Source organism: Apodemus sylvaticus, chromosome 10 (assembly GCF_947179515.1).
Source record: "Apodemus sylvaticus chromosome 10, mApoSyl1.1, whole genome shotgun sequence".
NCBI classification, from domain to species: Eukaryota; Metazoa; Chordata; class Mammalia; order Rodentia; family Muridae; genus Apodemus; species Apodemus sylvaticus.
Window position 1 is genome coordinate 16,454,271 of NC_067481.1, and position 14,540 is coordinate 16,468,810.

At 48.0% G+C, this 14,540-nt stretch overlaps 1 protein-coding gene across 3 annotated transcripts in view; it reads left to right on the forward strand.

The window, feature by feature from the left end:
• Tex2 (testis expressed 2) overlaps positions 1-14,540 on the forward strand; it is a 114,179-nt gene that overhangs the window by 84,406 nt on the left and 15,233 nt on the right. For 2 of the 3 annotated variants that reach the window (XM_052195055.1, XM_052195054.1), the window contains exons 7-8: positions 3,259-3,358; positions 12,882-13,014. In XM_052195055.1, the coding sequence (XP_052051015.1) occupies positions 3,259-3,358; positions 12,882-13,014 (233 nt within the window). The remainder of the gene's footprint in view (positions 1-3,258; positions 3,359-12,881; positions 13,015-14,540) is intronic. The other variant, XM_052195056.1, reaches the window with a different exon arrangement.

The window sequence follows — 14,540 nt, forward strand, 5'->3', positions numbered from 1 at the left end:
CCTGTGATCAGGAGCTTACGTCACAGGCTCTTTGGGGCTATCGATTCCTTTGAGAAGCAGAAACTTGTGGATTCTTTTCCTAGAAGAATGTACACTGATGTAAAACTTTGTCCTGCTCTCGGGGAGTTCATGGTTTGAAGGGAGATGTGGACACGAAACAGCTCTACCTGAATCTTTGTCCTTCCTCAAAGAAAAGAGAATATTTTTTGGCCTCATTGAGGTATGACAAGCTCTATGTGCCTTCTACAGACCAGGCTGTGCCCTTCCCTGGCTCTCTGGTAAGAAGAGCGGCTGCCTTCTGACCCGAGGAGACCTGAGAGCAGACTTTTGGAGGCCTTTGACAGTGTCAGGCAGTTAGTGTCTTCAAGGTAGGCTGAGGCTGGCCTGGCTCCTGATAGCCGTCGGAAAGTGTCCCTCTTTCTTGACCTCTTTGTCACCTTGGAACATCTCCAGTCAAGGCACTTAGAGAGGCTGTCACTGCCCCATTGTCTGCTTCCATTGCTCATGGAAGCACCTACTGTTGACCAGTCTGAGCGCCTTTCTGGTCAGAAGAACAGAGGTTAGCGAGTGGGTGGGGGCCAGCAGCGCCCAGATCAATCGTGGTGGCTTCGTCCTCTCACAGCTCCTCCTCTTAACCCGCCCACTTGCGATCTGCTGCCCTGTGTGTGCGCTGCAGACAGAGGAGACTGCAGGAACGAAGGGCAGAAGGCTAATGCCATGTTCCCCCACAGGTGCATAGGATGGCTCTTGTCAACCAGAGGCGCATCTGGTGTCCAGACGTGGGTTTAAAGCAAGCAGCCTCTCTGCCCCGACAGCAAGTAAACGCTCAGCCCCTCGTGCTCACTTACTCTTAGGGATGCTCACGCCCTTTGGCAGGTGCTGTCGCTGCACACAGCCTGATGCATATCCATAGATGAGAACACACCCCACACACCTGATGGCTCAGCCCGGTTGAGTTTACTTAGGAGGGTAAGGAATGTGACCCGGGCGGGGTTCATGTCTCACGTGGGAACCCATAGGTTTCTGGTTGACTGGCACAGAGGAGGGACTCTAGGTTTTTCAGCATTTGAAAGAGACTGACCTAGGGGATCTGCCAGGTGCAGACAAAAAGCACTGTTGCAGTGTGTAAGGTGTGGCAGACTTGCCCAACCAAGTGACGTTTTGTAGATTGATAGAGAGATTACCCACATTTATGTTGATGCTTTTTGGGGGGAGGGTGTCTAACACAGGGAGCACTAATCTAGACAAATGTGACGGAGCGTTAGACATGGTCGCTCAAGTGATACCGTGTCTGCCTACCATGCGGGAAGCCGTTGGCATTCATGGTGGCATTCACATGTCACCCTAGCATTTGGAAGGTAGTGGCAGGAGACTGGGATGCTCAAGGCCATCCTCAGCTATTGAGTGAGTTTGAACCTAGCCTGGGCTACATGGGAATCTGTCTCAAACAACACTGGCTAGATGCCATGTTCATGGATGCCTACAGGAAAGCAGAGGTAAAGTTCTCCAGCTACCGAGTCCTGACAGATCCCACTCTCCACTGAGAGCCAGCTGCAGAGACCCACTGTGTAAACAGCAGAGTCTCCCTAACCAGGTGCACTTCCACTGTGTGTTAGATTAAAAAAAATAAAAATCTCAACTTTTACAAATTAGTCTATAGAGGTGTGTAGGTGTGGTGGTGTGTGGCTGTCATCTTAGCACCCAGGAGGCTAAGGCAGGAGGAGCATCATAAACTCAAAGCCAGCCTGGGCTACACAGTGAGACCCGCAGAGGTGGGGGAGCGGAGACAGGCAGGCAGTCAGACACAGACAGAGAATTATAAAGCTACAGTGATAGGGGGAGTTTGGTGCTGGTAGATAACGTTATGGTGTAGACTCTGGTGAGGCGGGAAGCTAGTATTTAAAGGTGACAGTCCAGATCAGGGAAAGTATCGCTTAGCTGCTGGATGAATAGGTGGGGCGACCAGCCATTTGGGAAGAATACTCAACCCCTATTTCACATCTTCGGCTAAGCTGTGTGAGATGGCACGTGCCTTTAGATCCAGCACTAGGTGGCACAGACAGGCAGGTCTCTGAGTTCAGTCCAACCATGGTTACATTGAGATCCTAGGGGTGGGGGCCTTACACTAAAATACAAATGACCAAACAAATCCAGCATTCTGGCAGTGGGGGCAGACAGATGTCTGAGTTCAAGGCCAGCCTGGTTTATGGAACAAATTCTTGAGGAGAAAAAAGGAGAAGAGAGAGGGGGAGAGGGAGAGGAAAGGGGAGAGGAGGGAGGAGGAGAGAGGGAGAGGGGGAAAGAGGGAGAGAGGGAGAGGGGAAAAGAGGGAGGAAGAAAGGAGAGGAGAGGGGGAAAGAGGGAGAGAAGGAGAGGAAAGCAAATCCAGTCAGAGGAAGTACACATAAGGTCATGGTATGATCTTGGGGAGTCTGAGAAGGATAGCAGTACTCGTCTGTTATTTCCTCTATGATAAATCCCTGCTGATAGAGTTGGGGGTGTTAGTCAGACCCAGCAGGGACCAGATGGCACACTCAGATGAGTAGCCAGCGAATGTGCAGAAACACAAGGGGAGACTGCAATCTGCCTGGGTCACTGGAGGTGGGGAGCTGTGGCCCTCCCTGAAGGGGCAGAGGTGGTGAGCTTTACCAGTCATCTGGCAGGAAAGCCGTGAGGGCGGAGCTGCCTGTCTAGGCGCTCTAGCCTTCCCTGGACTGTGAGGACAGAGCTATCCTTCTCCCTGTGCTGTCCCTCCCCTGAGGTACCCTGGTGATTCTACACAGCCCAAAGCTAGAGAGACGGTGGACACAGGCTTCCTGGGCAAAGTCCTCATAGACCTGCCTTTGCCGAGCAGGCAGAGTGTGGGAGGAGAACGGAAATAGCCAGCCCTGTGACGAGGCTGCGGAGTTGGGTTTCCCAGTTATTTCTAATCCTGTGGTAAATTTGCCTGTCTGAAATGTAACAGTTTCTTACCTCCATTCCTCATTCATACAAGTGTCCTGTATCTGGCAGGTGTCAGGTCAAATGCCACTCCTTAGAGAAGCCTCCTCTCCTCAGCCAAGGCAGACATGGCTGGCCCAGTCCACACCAAGCCCCAGGTCCTGCTGTATGGGATTGTAGCATTTGTTTGTGTGTTGCTGCCTCTCTGGTCTGACCATACAGATGTGCCAACACTAACTGCTCTCTCCTCAGACGCCTGAATGAACGCTGCGGCGGCGGCTTCCTGGGTCTCATCCACTCTTCGTTTCTTTTCTGCAGCTCCCCTACTTTATGAATGAACTAACACTGACCGAGCTTGACATGGGTGTGGCTGTGCCAAAAATCCTTCAGGCCTTCAAGCCTTATGTTGATCACCAAGGTAACACCTAGTCGCCTGGTGGGGACTTGACTGCTGGGTGGGGAAATGCTTGCCTGGCTGTAGTTCTCACTGCAATTTGGGCTTAGAAGCCGAGCCCTAACCTCCTGCTCATGTGGACTGTGGGTTTTGTTCTTATTCTTTGTTTAGTTTTTAAATAGGTGGGGGATGGGGTGGGGAGAGCGACTGGGGAGCCATTGGGGGATGTTTATGCCGAGGTCAGAGGTCAACTCTGTGGGGTCAGTACTCTTCCTTACCTTTAAATGGGTTTCAGGGCCTGAACCCAGACCATCCATCTTGCATAGCAAGAACATTTACCCACTGAGCTATCTCCCCAGCCATTTTTGGTTTGTTTTGATTTTGTTTGTTTTCATTTGTTTCATTGTTTGATTTCATGTTGAGATGGAGGCTTGCTGTGTGTCGCTCAGGCTGCTCTTGGACCTTGCTCTGTAGCCCAGTCTGTCTTTGAACTCACAATCTTCCTGCCCCGGCCTCCCTAGCACAGACATGTGCCACCACGTCCTACAAGTGACTTTTGTTTACAACAGTCACGGTAGAAAACTGAATGGCAACAGATCTGCGCTCCTCCTCCCAGTTCTCTTCTCGCAGTCTGTTATTGGTTTTCCAAACCCAAGACACCCTCAAGCCAGTTGCTGGGGCCCAAGCTTTTATGTGAGTTGTCGCCCTTGCCAGGGTGAGGCAGGGGGCTAGCTTTCAGCTGCACTGCCCTCTCATGGGCACCATGGCCCTGATTCCCTGAGAGACACTGTTCTGCCCCCTTAGCCCCAGCCTTACCTGCCTCATCTTCTAAGTTGTAAAATCTTTGACTGTCATGTCTTGCATCTTTATAGTCCTGAGGCTCCTGAGGGTCTGCAGGATTTGAAAGATGAAGACACACTTGAAGGCAGATACTTGAGGAGCAGATCCGTCTGCTGGGGCTTGTCTCTTGGACTTGAGGTTTTAGTCTTGCCATGGTCACAATATTTATGCCTGATCTTGTGGATGGAGAAAGAAAAGAATTGATCAGAATGTGGAAGAAATATGAATAATGGTGCGGCCTCCTATGACTTTGTAACCCTGGCTTCAGAGGGCATCGACAGGGAGGAGTCAGTATGCAGGAATTTAGTAATCACAGAAGCTGAGTGAGCCACGTGGACAGGAAAGGCTGTTGGCACTCGGGTAAACCTCACCAGTTCCCTCCCTCCCTCTCTCCCTTCTTTTTTGAGACAGGGTCTTCCTAGGTAGCCCAGCCAAACAACCTGCCCATCAAGGTTCAGCTTTAGTATCCCATCAAGGAAGCTCTTCCCCCTTGAATCACACTTAGCTTATTCCCAAGCAGGCCTCGCAGCAGAGGAGAGGGGAGTCACACAGTTTCTGGAGAACAATATATGTTTCGAAGTCAATATTTCGTACAATTTGTAAGGTATAGAACAACTCTGTGGCTGTCGAATCACATTTAATACACTCACTTTTCTGCTGTTACACAATATGAAGAGGGTGAGTGTTCTGTGACTACACTCAGCACTTCTGCACATCCCTCTAGCAAGGTTTGAGCTGACAGGGCACACACACTGATCTTTGAGAAAGACACAAGTCCACCCTGTATGCTGAGCTCACCTGCAACCCTGAAATCTGTCTGCACCTTGATCAATCTGACTACTGCTGGGGTCCGTCAGGTCTACAGAATGAAGCTAGAAGACATTTAGACTCCACAAGTAGTAAATTCTTTCTAACCTGGTACAAGGTTGCTTGTTCCACACCCCGGCCCCAGTACAGCATGGTACAGTATTCAAAGCTGTGGCGCAGCTAGTTAGCCGTGTAGCTAGGGTCTTCCTCTGACCTGTGGCCTCTCTGCTGTCCTTTGCTCTCTGTCTCTTCAGGAACTGGCTGGTAAGGAGCAGTAAGTAAATAGTCAGCTTGCACAAACCTTCTGATCGCTGGGCTTTTATAAGTAAATACTGAAGGTATTTACTGCCTGTGAGGTTTTCCTCACGCTCACAGCTTCTCCCATCTCCGCACCCCTTTCCTGGTTTAATAGAAATGTCTAAGGAAAGTGGCACTGGGCAGAGCGCAGCAGGGCTCTGCCGCATCCAAATGTCCCTGTGGCTTTGAACTATTCTGAAGATGTGGAACTGCACTGCCTGCCTTGAGGATAATTGGAGACCTAAGTCTCCAGCTTTCCTGTTTTTATAGAGCTGGAGTGAGGCATTTCAAGTCTTCAGATCAAAGCCTTGCTTCTTTTAATCCACTTGAAGCTTACTTAACTCCTTTCAGGGCAAAGAGTAGCGATCTGCCAGCTTGTATAACAGGGAGAAAATATTACCAAAGAAAGACATAAAGCCTGGGGGTTTTTTGAATTTGATCAAATTAGGCTTTTCCATGCTTTTGAAGGGTGCCTGTATGACCCAATCAGAAGTCAGCTTGAAGGATGCACTGGGGTGTTTCTCAATAACAGTCACATGTTCCTGCAACTGTGCAACTGTGTCTGCGCTGTATAAACAATAGAGTGTGTTAACCTAGGCTAGTGGCAGTCGTGTTACTAAGTGACAGAATCTCCCCGGACTGCTGCCCTATATGTGGCCCACTAGTGACCAAAAGGCATCATGTGGTGTGTGACTGTGAGTTTGGGGTTTTGGATCCCACTGTTCCCTGGAAGAGAGAGTCTTGCCTTTTTGGGAAACTGAAAGCTGGGGTGACTTAGTAATAGTGGCACTCCTGTGAGACTTCAGTGCTCCGTGAAAAATCCTTCCCAGGGGCTGGAAAGATGGCTTTGCAGGTAAGAGCACTTGCTGTTCTTCCAGAGGACCCAGGCTCCAGTTCCGGGGCTGAGCTCAGTGAGACCTGCATGTACATGGGCACACTACATAAATGCAGGCAGAATACCCATACACATAAAATAACATAGTTTTAAAAAGAAAAGAAAAATCTCTTCTGGTTCGCATGGGCTGTTCCGGCTGCTTGGACCATCCTGCCTTAGCCATGCACTTTTTAAGTCTAAGATAGGACCTCCATATGTGGCCCTGGCTGGTCTAGAACTTGTCATGTAGACCAATCTACTCTCAGACGTGCAACGTCCCTCTTTTCTCTGCCCCCTAAGTTTTGGAATGCTGGCATACTGCACCATGCCCAGCCCGCTGCTCTGCATTGGAAGCAGCACAGTCGAAGGCTCCCTAGCATGAGATGGCCACACTCAAACCCTAGGTCGGTCTCGGAGAGTTCCCAGCCCCTGCCTCCACCTCACGCGGAGACTCCGGGAGCGAGAGCAGAGCAAGAGGAGTGCAGGACTTCACACACCCAAGGCAGTTTGAACAGCACCTGGTGGTGGTGGTGTTTTACTATTATTATTGTTGCCTTCCATATTGCTACTGGAAAGCTTAGGATGTAGGCTGTGTTGTGGGAAACAAAAATAATGCAACAGGGTGCAGTAAGGAGGACTCAGCGGTGGTTGGAGGTTGCCAGAAGATAGGAGGATCATCAAAGACAATTTGCACGACAGAGTGAGTCGTCCCAGGCCAGGCAGGGAGGCTCTCTCAAGAATGGAGAGAAAAGGGCTAGAGTTGTGGCTCATTGGCTACGAGCTTGTGCTGCTCTTACAGAGGATCAGGGTTCAGTTCCCAGCAGCTACATGAATACTTGTAACTGTCTGTAACTCAAGTTGTATGAGATCCTCTTCTGATTCCACAGATGGCATGCACACACATGGTGTACAAACTAACATGCAGTCAAAACTCTCATACATATTTTAAGTTCATGAATGTGTTTAAATACATGTCTATGTACCATGTGCATGTAATGCCCACAGAGGTCAGTAGAGGGCATCGTATCCTATTGGAACTGTGGTTACAGACAGTTATGAGCCACCATGTGGTTGCTGGGAATTGAATTTAGGTCCTCCGGAAGAGCAGTCAGTGCTCTCGACCACTGAGCCTCTTCTAAAAAACCTTTAAAAAAAAAAAAGTTGTATTGTGAGTACACTGTTGCTGTCTTGGGGCACACCAGAAGAGGGCATTGTATTCTATTACAAATGGGTGTGAGCCACCATGTGGTTGCTGGGAATTGAACTCAGAACTTCTGGAAGAGCTGGCAGTACTTCTTAACTGCTGAACCATCTCTCCAGCCCCTAAAAAACTTTTTCTTTTCTTTCCTTTCCCTTTTTTTTTTTTTTTTTTTTTTTTTTTTTTTGGTTTTTCAAGACAGGGTTTCTCTGTATAGCCCTGGCTGTCCTGGAACTCACTGTGTAGACCAGGCTGGCCTCAAACTGAGGAATCTGCCTGCCTCTGCCTCTCAAGTGCTGGGATTAAAGGTGTGTGCCACCACTGCCCAGCTTTTAAAAAAAAAAAAAAAACTTTTTAAGGAGAAAGAGATTGAGAATTAAGTTGTGTCAACTTTGAGGAGAAAGGATTTTATGTGAGAGAAGAGTTGTAACAGGAAGAGCTAACAGCGATGTTGTTAACAGGCACATCTAGATCCAAGAAATTGCAGGGTTAGTTTCTCTGGTATTGGAGAGCAGATGGTACCAGTCAGCTGGGTAGGGAGACGAGGCCAGCCCCTGAGCAAGGGTCTTGGGACCCTTAATACCTTCTGGTTGTAGCTATCAACTTTGAAACAATCTAGAGTCAACTAGGAAGAGTATTTGTTTGTTTGCTTGCTTGTTTGTTTGTTTGTTTTTGTTTTTTCGAGACAGGGTTTCTCTGTGTAGCCCTGGCTATCCTGGAACTCACTCTGTAGACCAGGCTGGCTTAGAACTCAGAAATCCCGGCCTGCCTCTGCCTCCCAAGTGCTGGGATTAAAGGTGTGCACCACCACCACCCTGCTAACTGGGAAGAGTCTTAATGAGGAATTATATAGAGCAGGTTTGCCTGTGGGCACGACTGAGGGGGATGTCTTGGTTGTTTACTGAGGTAGGAAGTAGGTGGCACTGTCTTCATGGGCTGGTCCCTGGACATCGTGAGAGTGGTTGGGAGGCACTGTGTGCTCACTCTCTGCCCTGACTGCATGTGGTGCTTTGAGGACCGACCGCCTTGCCTTCTTTGCAATGGTTAGCTGTCTCCTGGAATTATCATCAGATAAACCCTGCCTTCCCTGTGTTGCCTTTTGTCAGGGCATTTGTCACAGCCACAGAAGTGAAGCTACTATGCCTTCCAAGCAGTAGGCGCCCTGTTTACCCAGCCGCAGAGCCCAGACCAGTGCAGTACAAGAAGAGAGCTGCTGTGGGAGAGGTTTCTTCCTCTTCCTCTCGTTTCTCTAAAGACCAGTCTCTCCTTGCATTTGGAGTTTACTAGTTTGACTAAACCCTGGCCAGCAATCCCAGGGAAGTCTCCACCTCTCAGCACTGGGATTACAGGCACATTACCTAGCATTTTACCTGAGCGCTTGAGAGTCAGCCAGGTCCTCCCTCACGCTCACACAGCAAGCACTTCACTGAGTAGACAGGGTCATCTTCCCAGCCTCACCTTTAATCTTAGTCACGTACTTCCTGAAGGCGGGTTCCTTAGAGCACTGACTGATGTGGTACTCACTAAGAGCTCAGGGAATGAGCTGTCTGTTCTTTGTGGAAGACTTCTCAGCCACCCTGAGCTCCTGGTGAGGGTGAGGGGCTTATACAAAGACTCTCTAAAGTTTGTCATGCTAATTGTCATTTGGTCGGTGATTTGTCCTGAGCATGGGTAGAATAACAACAGGTAGCTATCTGTGCTCAGGGTAAGGTGCCACTTCTGGTGAGTGACCCCATCTTGACGTGGTCACCATATCTATACATTTTCCCTAGGCGGAGACAGGCGTCCTAGTGGCTGTACACTTCATCTGGTGGCCTTGCAAGTGGGAGCTCGGGGCACAACACAACGTGGGGTTAGACCTCTACTCTGAAGGTGCACGCTCTTGCTAGTCATTACCATAGAAGCATTTTTTCAATGCAATGGTGAATAGTCTCCTTTTCTGCATTTACAAGTACATCATATCAATTTGAAATATTTGTTTGCGGTTTATATCAGTTTTAAGTTTTCAGTCCATTCTCAAGTCCATCTTAGGTTGGTGGGTGGACCTCATAATACAGATAAGGAGTATGAAACTAGACCCTGGACTAGAGATACAGTTCAGGAGGTAGAATGTTTACCTAGTATGAACAAAACCCTGGTTTTGATTCCTGGTACTCCATGAACTGAGAGAGGAGGTGTGTGCACCTAAGAAGTGGAGACAGGAGAATGAAAAGTTCAGGTTACCTACACAGCAACTAAGGGCATGCTGGGATACCTGACATACTGTCTCAAACAACAACAATAACAGAACAGAAAAACAAAAAGAACACAGCAAACCCGCCATAAATATCAGATCATATTTAGGCCTCCTGAGATAGGTTTCTGGTTATCTTGTACAGCTTTATTACCCTGTGGCCAGGGTGGCCAGAGTATAGGACCTGCTGCCTGCATACAGTCCTCCCTAAGAAAAGACAGTGTGCTGTCCTTTGTGTGTAGAGGAGACCTCTGTCCAGAGATCAAGAAACTTACAGTGAGTTCAAGCCCGACTTCATGTAATGGGGCTCCACTCTGTTTACCTGGCCTTCCTGGCTGTGAGGCGTGGCACAGGGCCCACGTGACTGCAGCCTGAGCCAGCCTGTACCCATACTTGGGTTTTGTTTGTTTGTTTGTTTGTTTTGCTTTTTGTTTTTAGTCAAAACAACCAACCAACCAGATAGCCAGGGAGTAGAGAACTGAGTCACTAGTAAGGAGCACATCCCTCGTCACGACGTGTCACAGTGCTGGCTGTCACTCAGTAAGAGCACAGCAGTCAGGTTGCAGTGTCACGGCGCTGGCTGTCGCTCAGCTCCAGGAAACCTGATGCCCTGGGTACTGGTCTCTTCCAGAGGGCTTGCTTGAATCCTAGTGCCCATGTTGAGTGGTTCATAGCTACAACTCTGGGGTGGGTGTCGGGGTACAGATGCCCTCTTCTGGCCTTGCCTGCACCTGCACATGTCCCCCCCCCCCCCCACCACCCTTATACACATACTTTTTTTTTTTTAAATTAATTTGGCAAAAAGAAAGACAACAAAACCTGTTTTGGAAGGAGTAAAGTTTTGGTACTCTTAATATGACAGCTTTCAAAGACAAATCATGCCATCAATATTATTAAGAAATCTGGCCAGGATTTCCAAAAGAAATTAGTGTCCTTTTTACAGTGAGTTAAAATCCCTCTGTAGCCCGTTGGACTGATCCCTTTCTCCTGGAAGCAGCTAAGGACTAAATGTCTTTCCTGAAGCAGAAGTGCCTTTTATCCCTCCACATTAGCAGCATTTTGAAGAGTAAGCTAGCTAACGATTTTTTTTTAACTGCTTACCGTAAGCTAGAAATGAAGCAGATTTTCCCACAAAGAAGATAATCACCCTTGACCTGTGCCACTTAATTAAACCGAGTCATTCATGGAAAATAATCACATCCAGTAACAGGAAGAATTTGTTGAAAACCAAACAGGAATTATTCTGCCTCTGGTGAAGAATCGCACCATTACTACTTTGTACGATTGGACAGTGCTTCTACCGAGGGGCTGTTTACTTCAATAGACTGGAAATGCATCTATGTGTGAAGAATGGTCTGAGATTAAGATCCTGCTTCCTCTTGCATATTGTCACTTGTCTTATGACGATCTATAAAAGTTTATTAGCATTTAAATAGCCACTTGAAGGACTGCATTTTGATTACATATCCATGAGGCCTTAGGAGCTCTAAGAGTGAAAAGTGTCTCATGTGGCTTCGCCTGCCAAGCCATCCCTCCTGTGCTGACAGAGCTGTGAGACCTCTGTGCACGCTGTAGATGTTGGCCCAGTGGTAGCCATCCTGGCGAAATGAGATATGAGCTATTGGCAACAGTATCCTTCCGGTGACTAAATTCTTAAAACTCTGGCATAAGTGGTTCTCCAGATTTACCTAGATACTCCTGGAAATCCTTCTGTTTTTATTATTAGGTAATTTCCAGAAACAAATGGATACTAAAAATATAAAAATTTGGGGGCTAGGGGCATGACTCAGAGGTTAAGAGCACTATTGATCTCGCAGAAGACCTAGGTTTCATTCCCAGCACCTGCGTGGTGACTCACAGGCATCCATAAAGCCAGGGCAGGGCTCCAGCGCCCTCTGACATGCTCCTGTACCAGGCATGCACACGGCACATGCACCTTATGTGTCCAAAATATTTTATAAAACAAACTGTTTCTTTTTCTTTAGGATTTATTTTTATGTATTTATTTATTTAATGTATATTAATAAGCTGTCACTGACACCAGAGGAGAGCATCAGATCCCATTACAGATGGTTGTGAGCTACCATGTGGTTGTTAGGCATCGAACTTATGATCTCTGGAAGAGCAGTCAGTACTCTTAACCACTGAGCCATCTCTTCAGCCCACAATTAAAGTAAATCTTAAAAAAAAGAAATCTAAAAGTTTGTGTGTGTGTGTGTGTGTGTGTGTGTGTGTGTGAGAGAGAGAGAGAGAGAGAGAGAGAGAGAGAGAGAGCACAACGAGTTTGTTGGACTGTCTTTTTCTGTTTTTAAATGATTCTCTTTTTCAAGCCATTTACTATTATTATTTGGAGGGAGGAGGTAGGATAGGGTGGGCTTGCTCACGCAGAGGTGAGAGGACAACTTGTAGAAGTCAGTTCTCTTTGTTTCCCATGTAGGTTCAGGGAATCAACCTCGGGTCATTAGGCTGGGTGGCAGGGGCCTCTATCTGCTGAGCCATCCTGCCTTCCAGGTATAGGTGAGAATGCTTACAAGTGACCCCCCAACAGCTGTGACTGCTAAGCCCCAGCCCACTGACCGCCTCAGGGAAACAGTCTCATGCAGCGGGCAGTGAAGTCTCCTCACTTGGCAAACATTGGTCACCCTTCTTGGCGGTGCTGTGGGTCAGCCCATTGCTTTCTGGGCCTTTGTTTCTTTACAGTGTTGAGGAGAAGCCAGAGAGTGGGTGGGGAAGAGGAGGGAGGGAGGGCAATTGAGGGAGGGAGGGAAAGAGAGAAAGGATGGAGTCCTTGCAGACACAGACACTGAATTCCCTGTGACACCCAGAGTAGCCGTGCTGACCACCGCCTGGCACACAGACCACTGAGTCTTTCCTCACATGTCGCAAAGGCAGAGCACCTTACCCTTCACACCTCTGTTGTCAGTACAAGTCACATGTAGACTTGACTTTAATGCCACCTTAAGAACACTGAAGGGTTAATTTTGTGTGTCTGAGCATTTTACCAACATGTGCCTGTGTGCACCACGTGCACGCCTGGTGTCCTCAGAGGAAGAAAGAGTGTGTCAGATCCCTTGAAACTGGAGTTAGACACTGACTAGTCCATCATTTGGGTGCTGGGAACTGAGCTCTTCCGCAGAGCAGCAAGTGCTCTTCACCAGTGAACTATCTTTCTAATCCCGTAAATACTGGTTTTGATACTGTAGTTTAGACTCATATTTCTTGGGAGGCCAAAAAAAAAAGAAAAATCAAAACAAAACCTTTTTTTTTCTTTTTTCTTTTTTGTTAACTGTCTCTCTAGGACTCTGGATCGATTTGGAAATGTCTTACAATGGGTCCTTTCTGATGACTCTCGAGACCAAAATGAACTTGACCAAACTAGGTAAAGAGCCTCTTGTTGAAGCCCTGAAGGTTGGAGAGATTGGCAAAGAAGGGTAAGGGGCTATATGTGAATTTACTAACCAACCCTGGGGGCCTAGCCTCTCCCTGCAGCCTGTAAGAAGCAGGTCGGGGCGTGGGAGCCCCTGAATGGACCGCAGGCTCAGTGTCAGCGCTTCTGATCACCAAGTAAGCTTTGCGCCCAGAGACGGCTGTAGCAGCATACAGTGGCTGTTTGTCGGTCTTAATTATTCAGGAAGCACCGCTGGCACAGGCAAGCAGGACAAGAGCCCTCTGAGCATACACTGTTCAGTGAGTCAAATCCTCCTCTGAAGCCCACCTCAGCTCTGAGCCACAGAGGCAATATGTGGGGCAGAGTAAGGTCCCCTGGGGATCTACCACGTTAATCACCAGGTCAGAATTATTTATGACGAGATGGTTGATTTTCCAGCTAAGAGGATGCTCTGCAAGTGTTCTGAGAACCACTTTCCTGAAATAATACAATATTGATTTGCTTAGTAAATTCTTCTCTCTGTAGATAGTCCATGTTACCCCCAAGTTAATCTGGTTTAGAAATATTCCAGAATTGTGAGGTAATTAACGGAGCCTGAACACCCAGGTCTGAGCACACACACGCCTCCACCCCAGATCTGATGCCCAGATTCTTAAACACCGTAAAAGTTGTTGTTCTGGTTACACATCTAAATGGTAACACTGTTTGAACCAAGTTAATGACTATGGCCGGGGCTGTAGAGATGGATGGCTCAGCAGTGAAGAACATTGACTATTCTTCTGAAGGTCTTGAGTTCAAATCCCAGCAACCACGTGGTGGCTTACAAACATCCGTAATGAGATCTGATGCCATCTTCTGGGGTGTCTAAAGACAGCAACAATGTCCTTACATACAATCAATCAATCAATTAATCAATCAATAAATCTTTAGCCAGGCGGTGGTGGCGCACGCCTGTAATCCCAGCACTCTGGGAGGCAGAGGAAGGCGAATTTCTGAGTTTGAGGCCAGCCTGCTCTACAGAGTGAGTTCCAGGACAGCCAGGGCTATACAGAGAAACCCTGTCTCGAAAAAAACCAAATCCAAAAAACCAAAAAGTAAAAACAAACAAACAAACAAAAATAATAAAGGGTGTGGCCTCTCCCATCCCCAGCCCTCTGCAGGGACTAAACTCCAGTGGCCAGGACGGCCATGGTGGCCAGGACGGCCATGGTGGCCAGGACGGCCATGGTGACCTAAGTGCAAGACCGGGCTCCTGGACTTTTTGCATAGAGATCAGCTGATTGACCCTCTCCAGGCCTTCAGTGCTGATAGACCCAGGATGTTGAGTGGCATCTTCAAGGACATTCTTTTGCTTAGACCATCCTGATCTATCCGGTCATGTGTTGAAGTGTTCCTGTTTTAATAATTGGAGAGCTGCAGCTGCAGCACACAATCTAACTTGTATCTGCTATCTTCCTTTCACTTTTCTGCTGTGTGTTAAAATATATCTGGACTCGGCAATCTGTGGATTTGTATTTTCTGGTGAGTGGTATTCATCAACTCCCCGTGTACCATTTTACACCCTGTGCG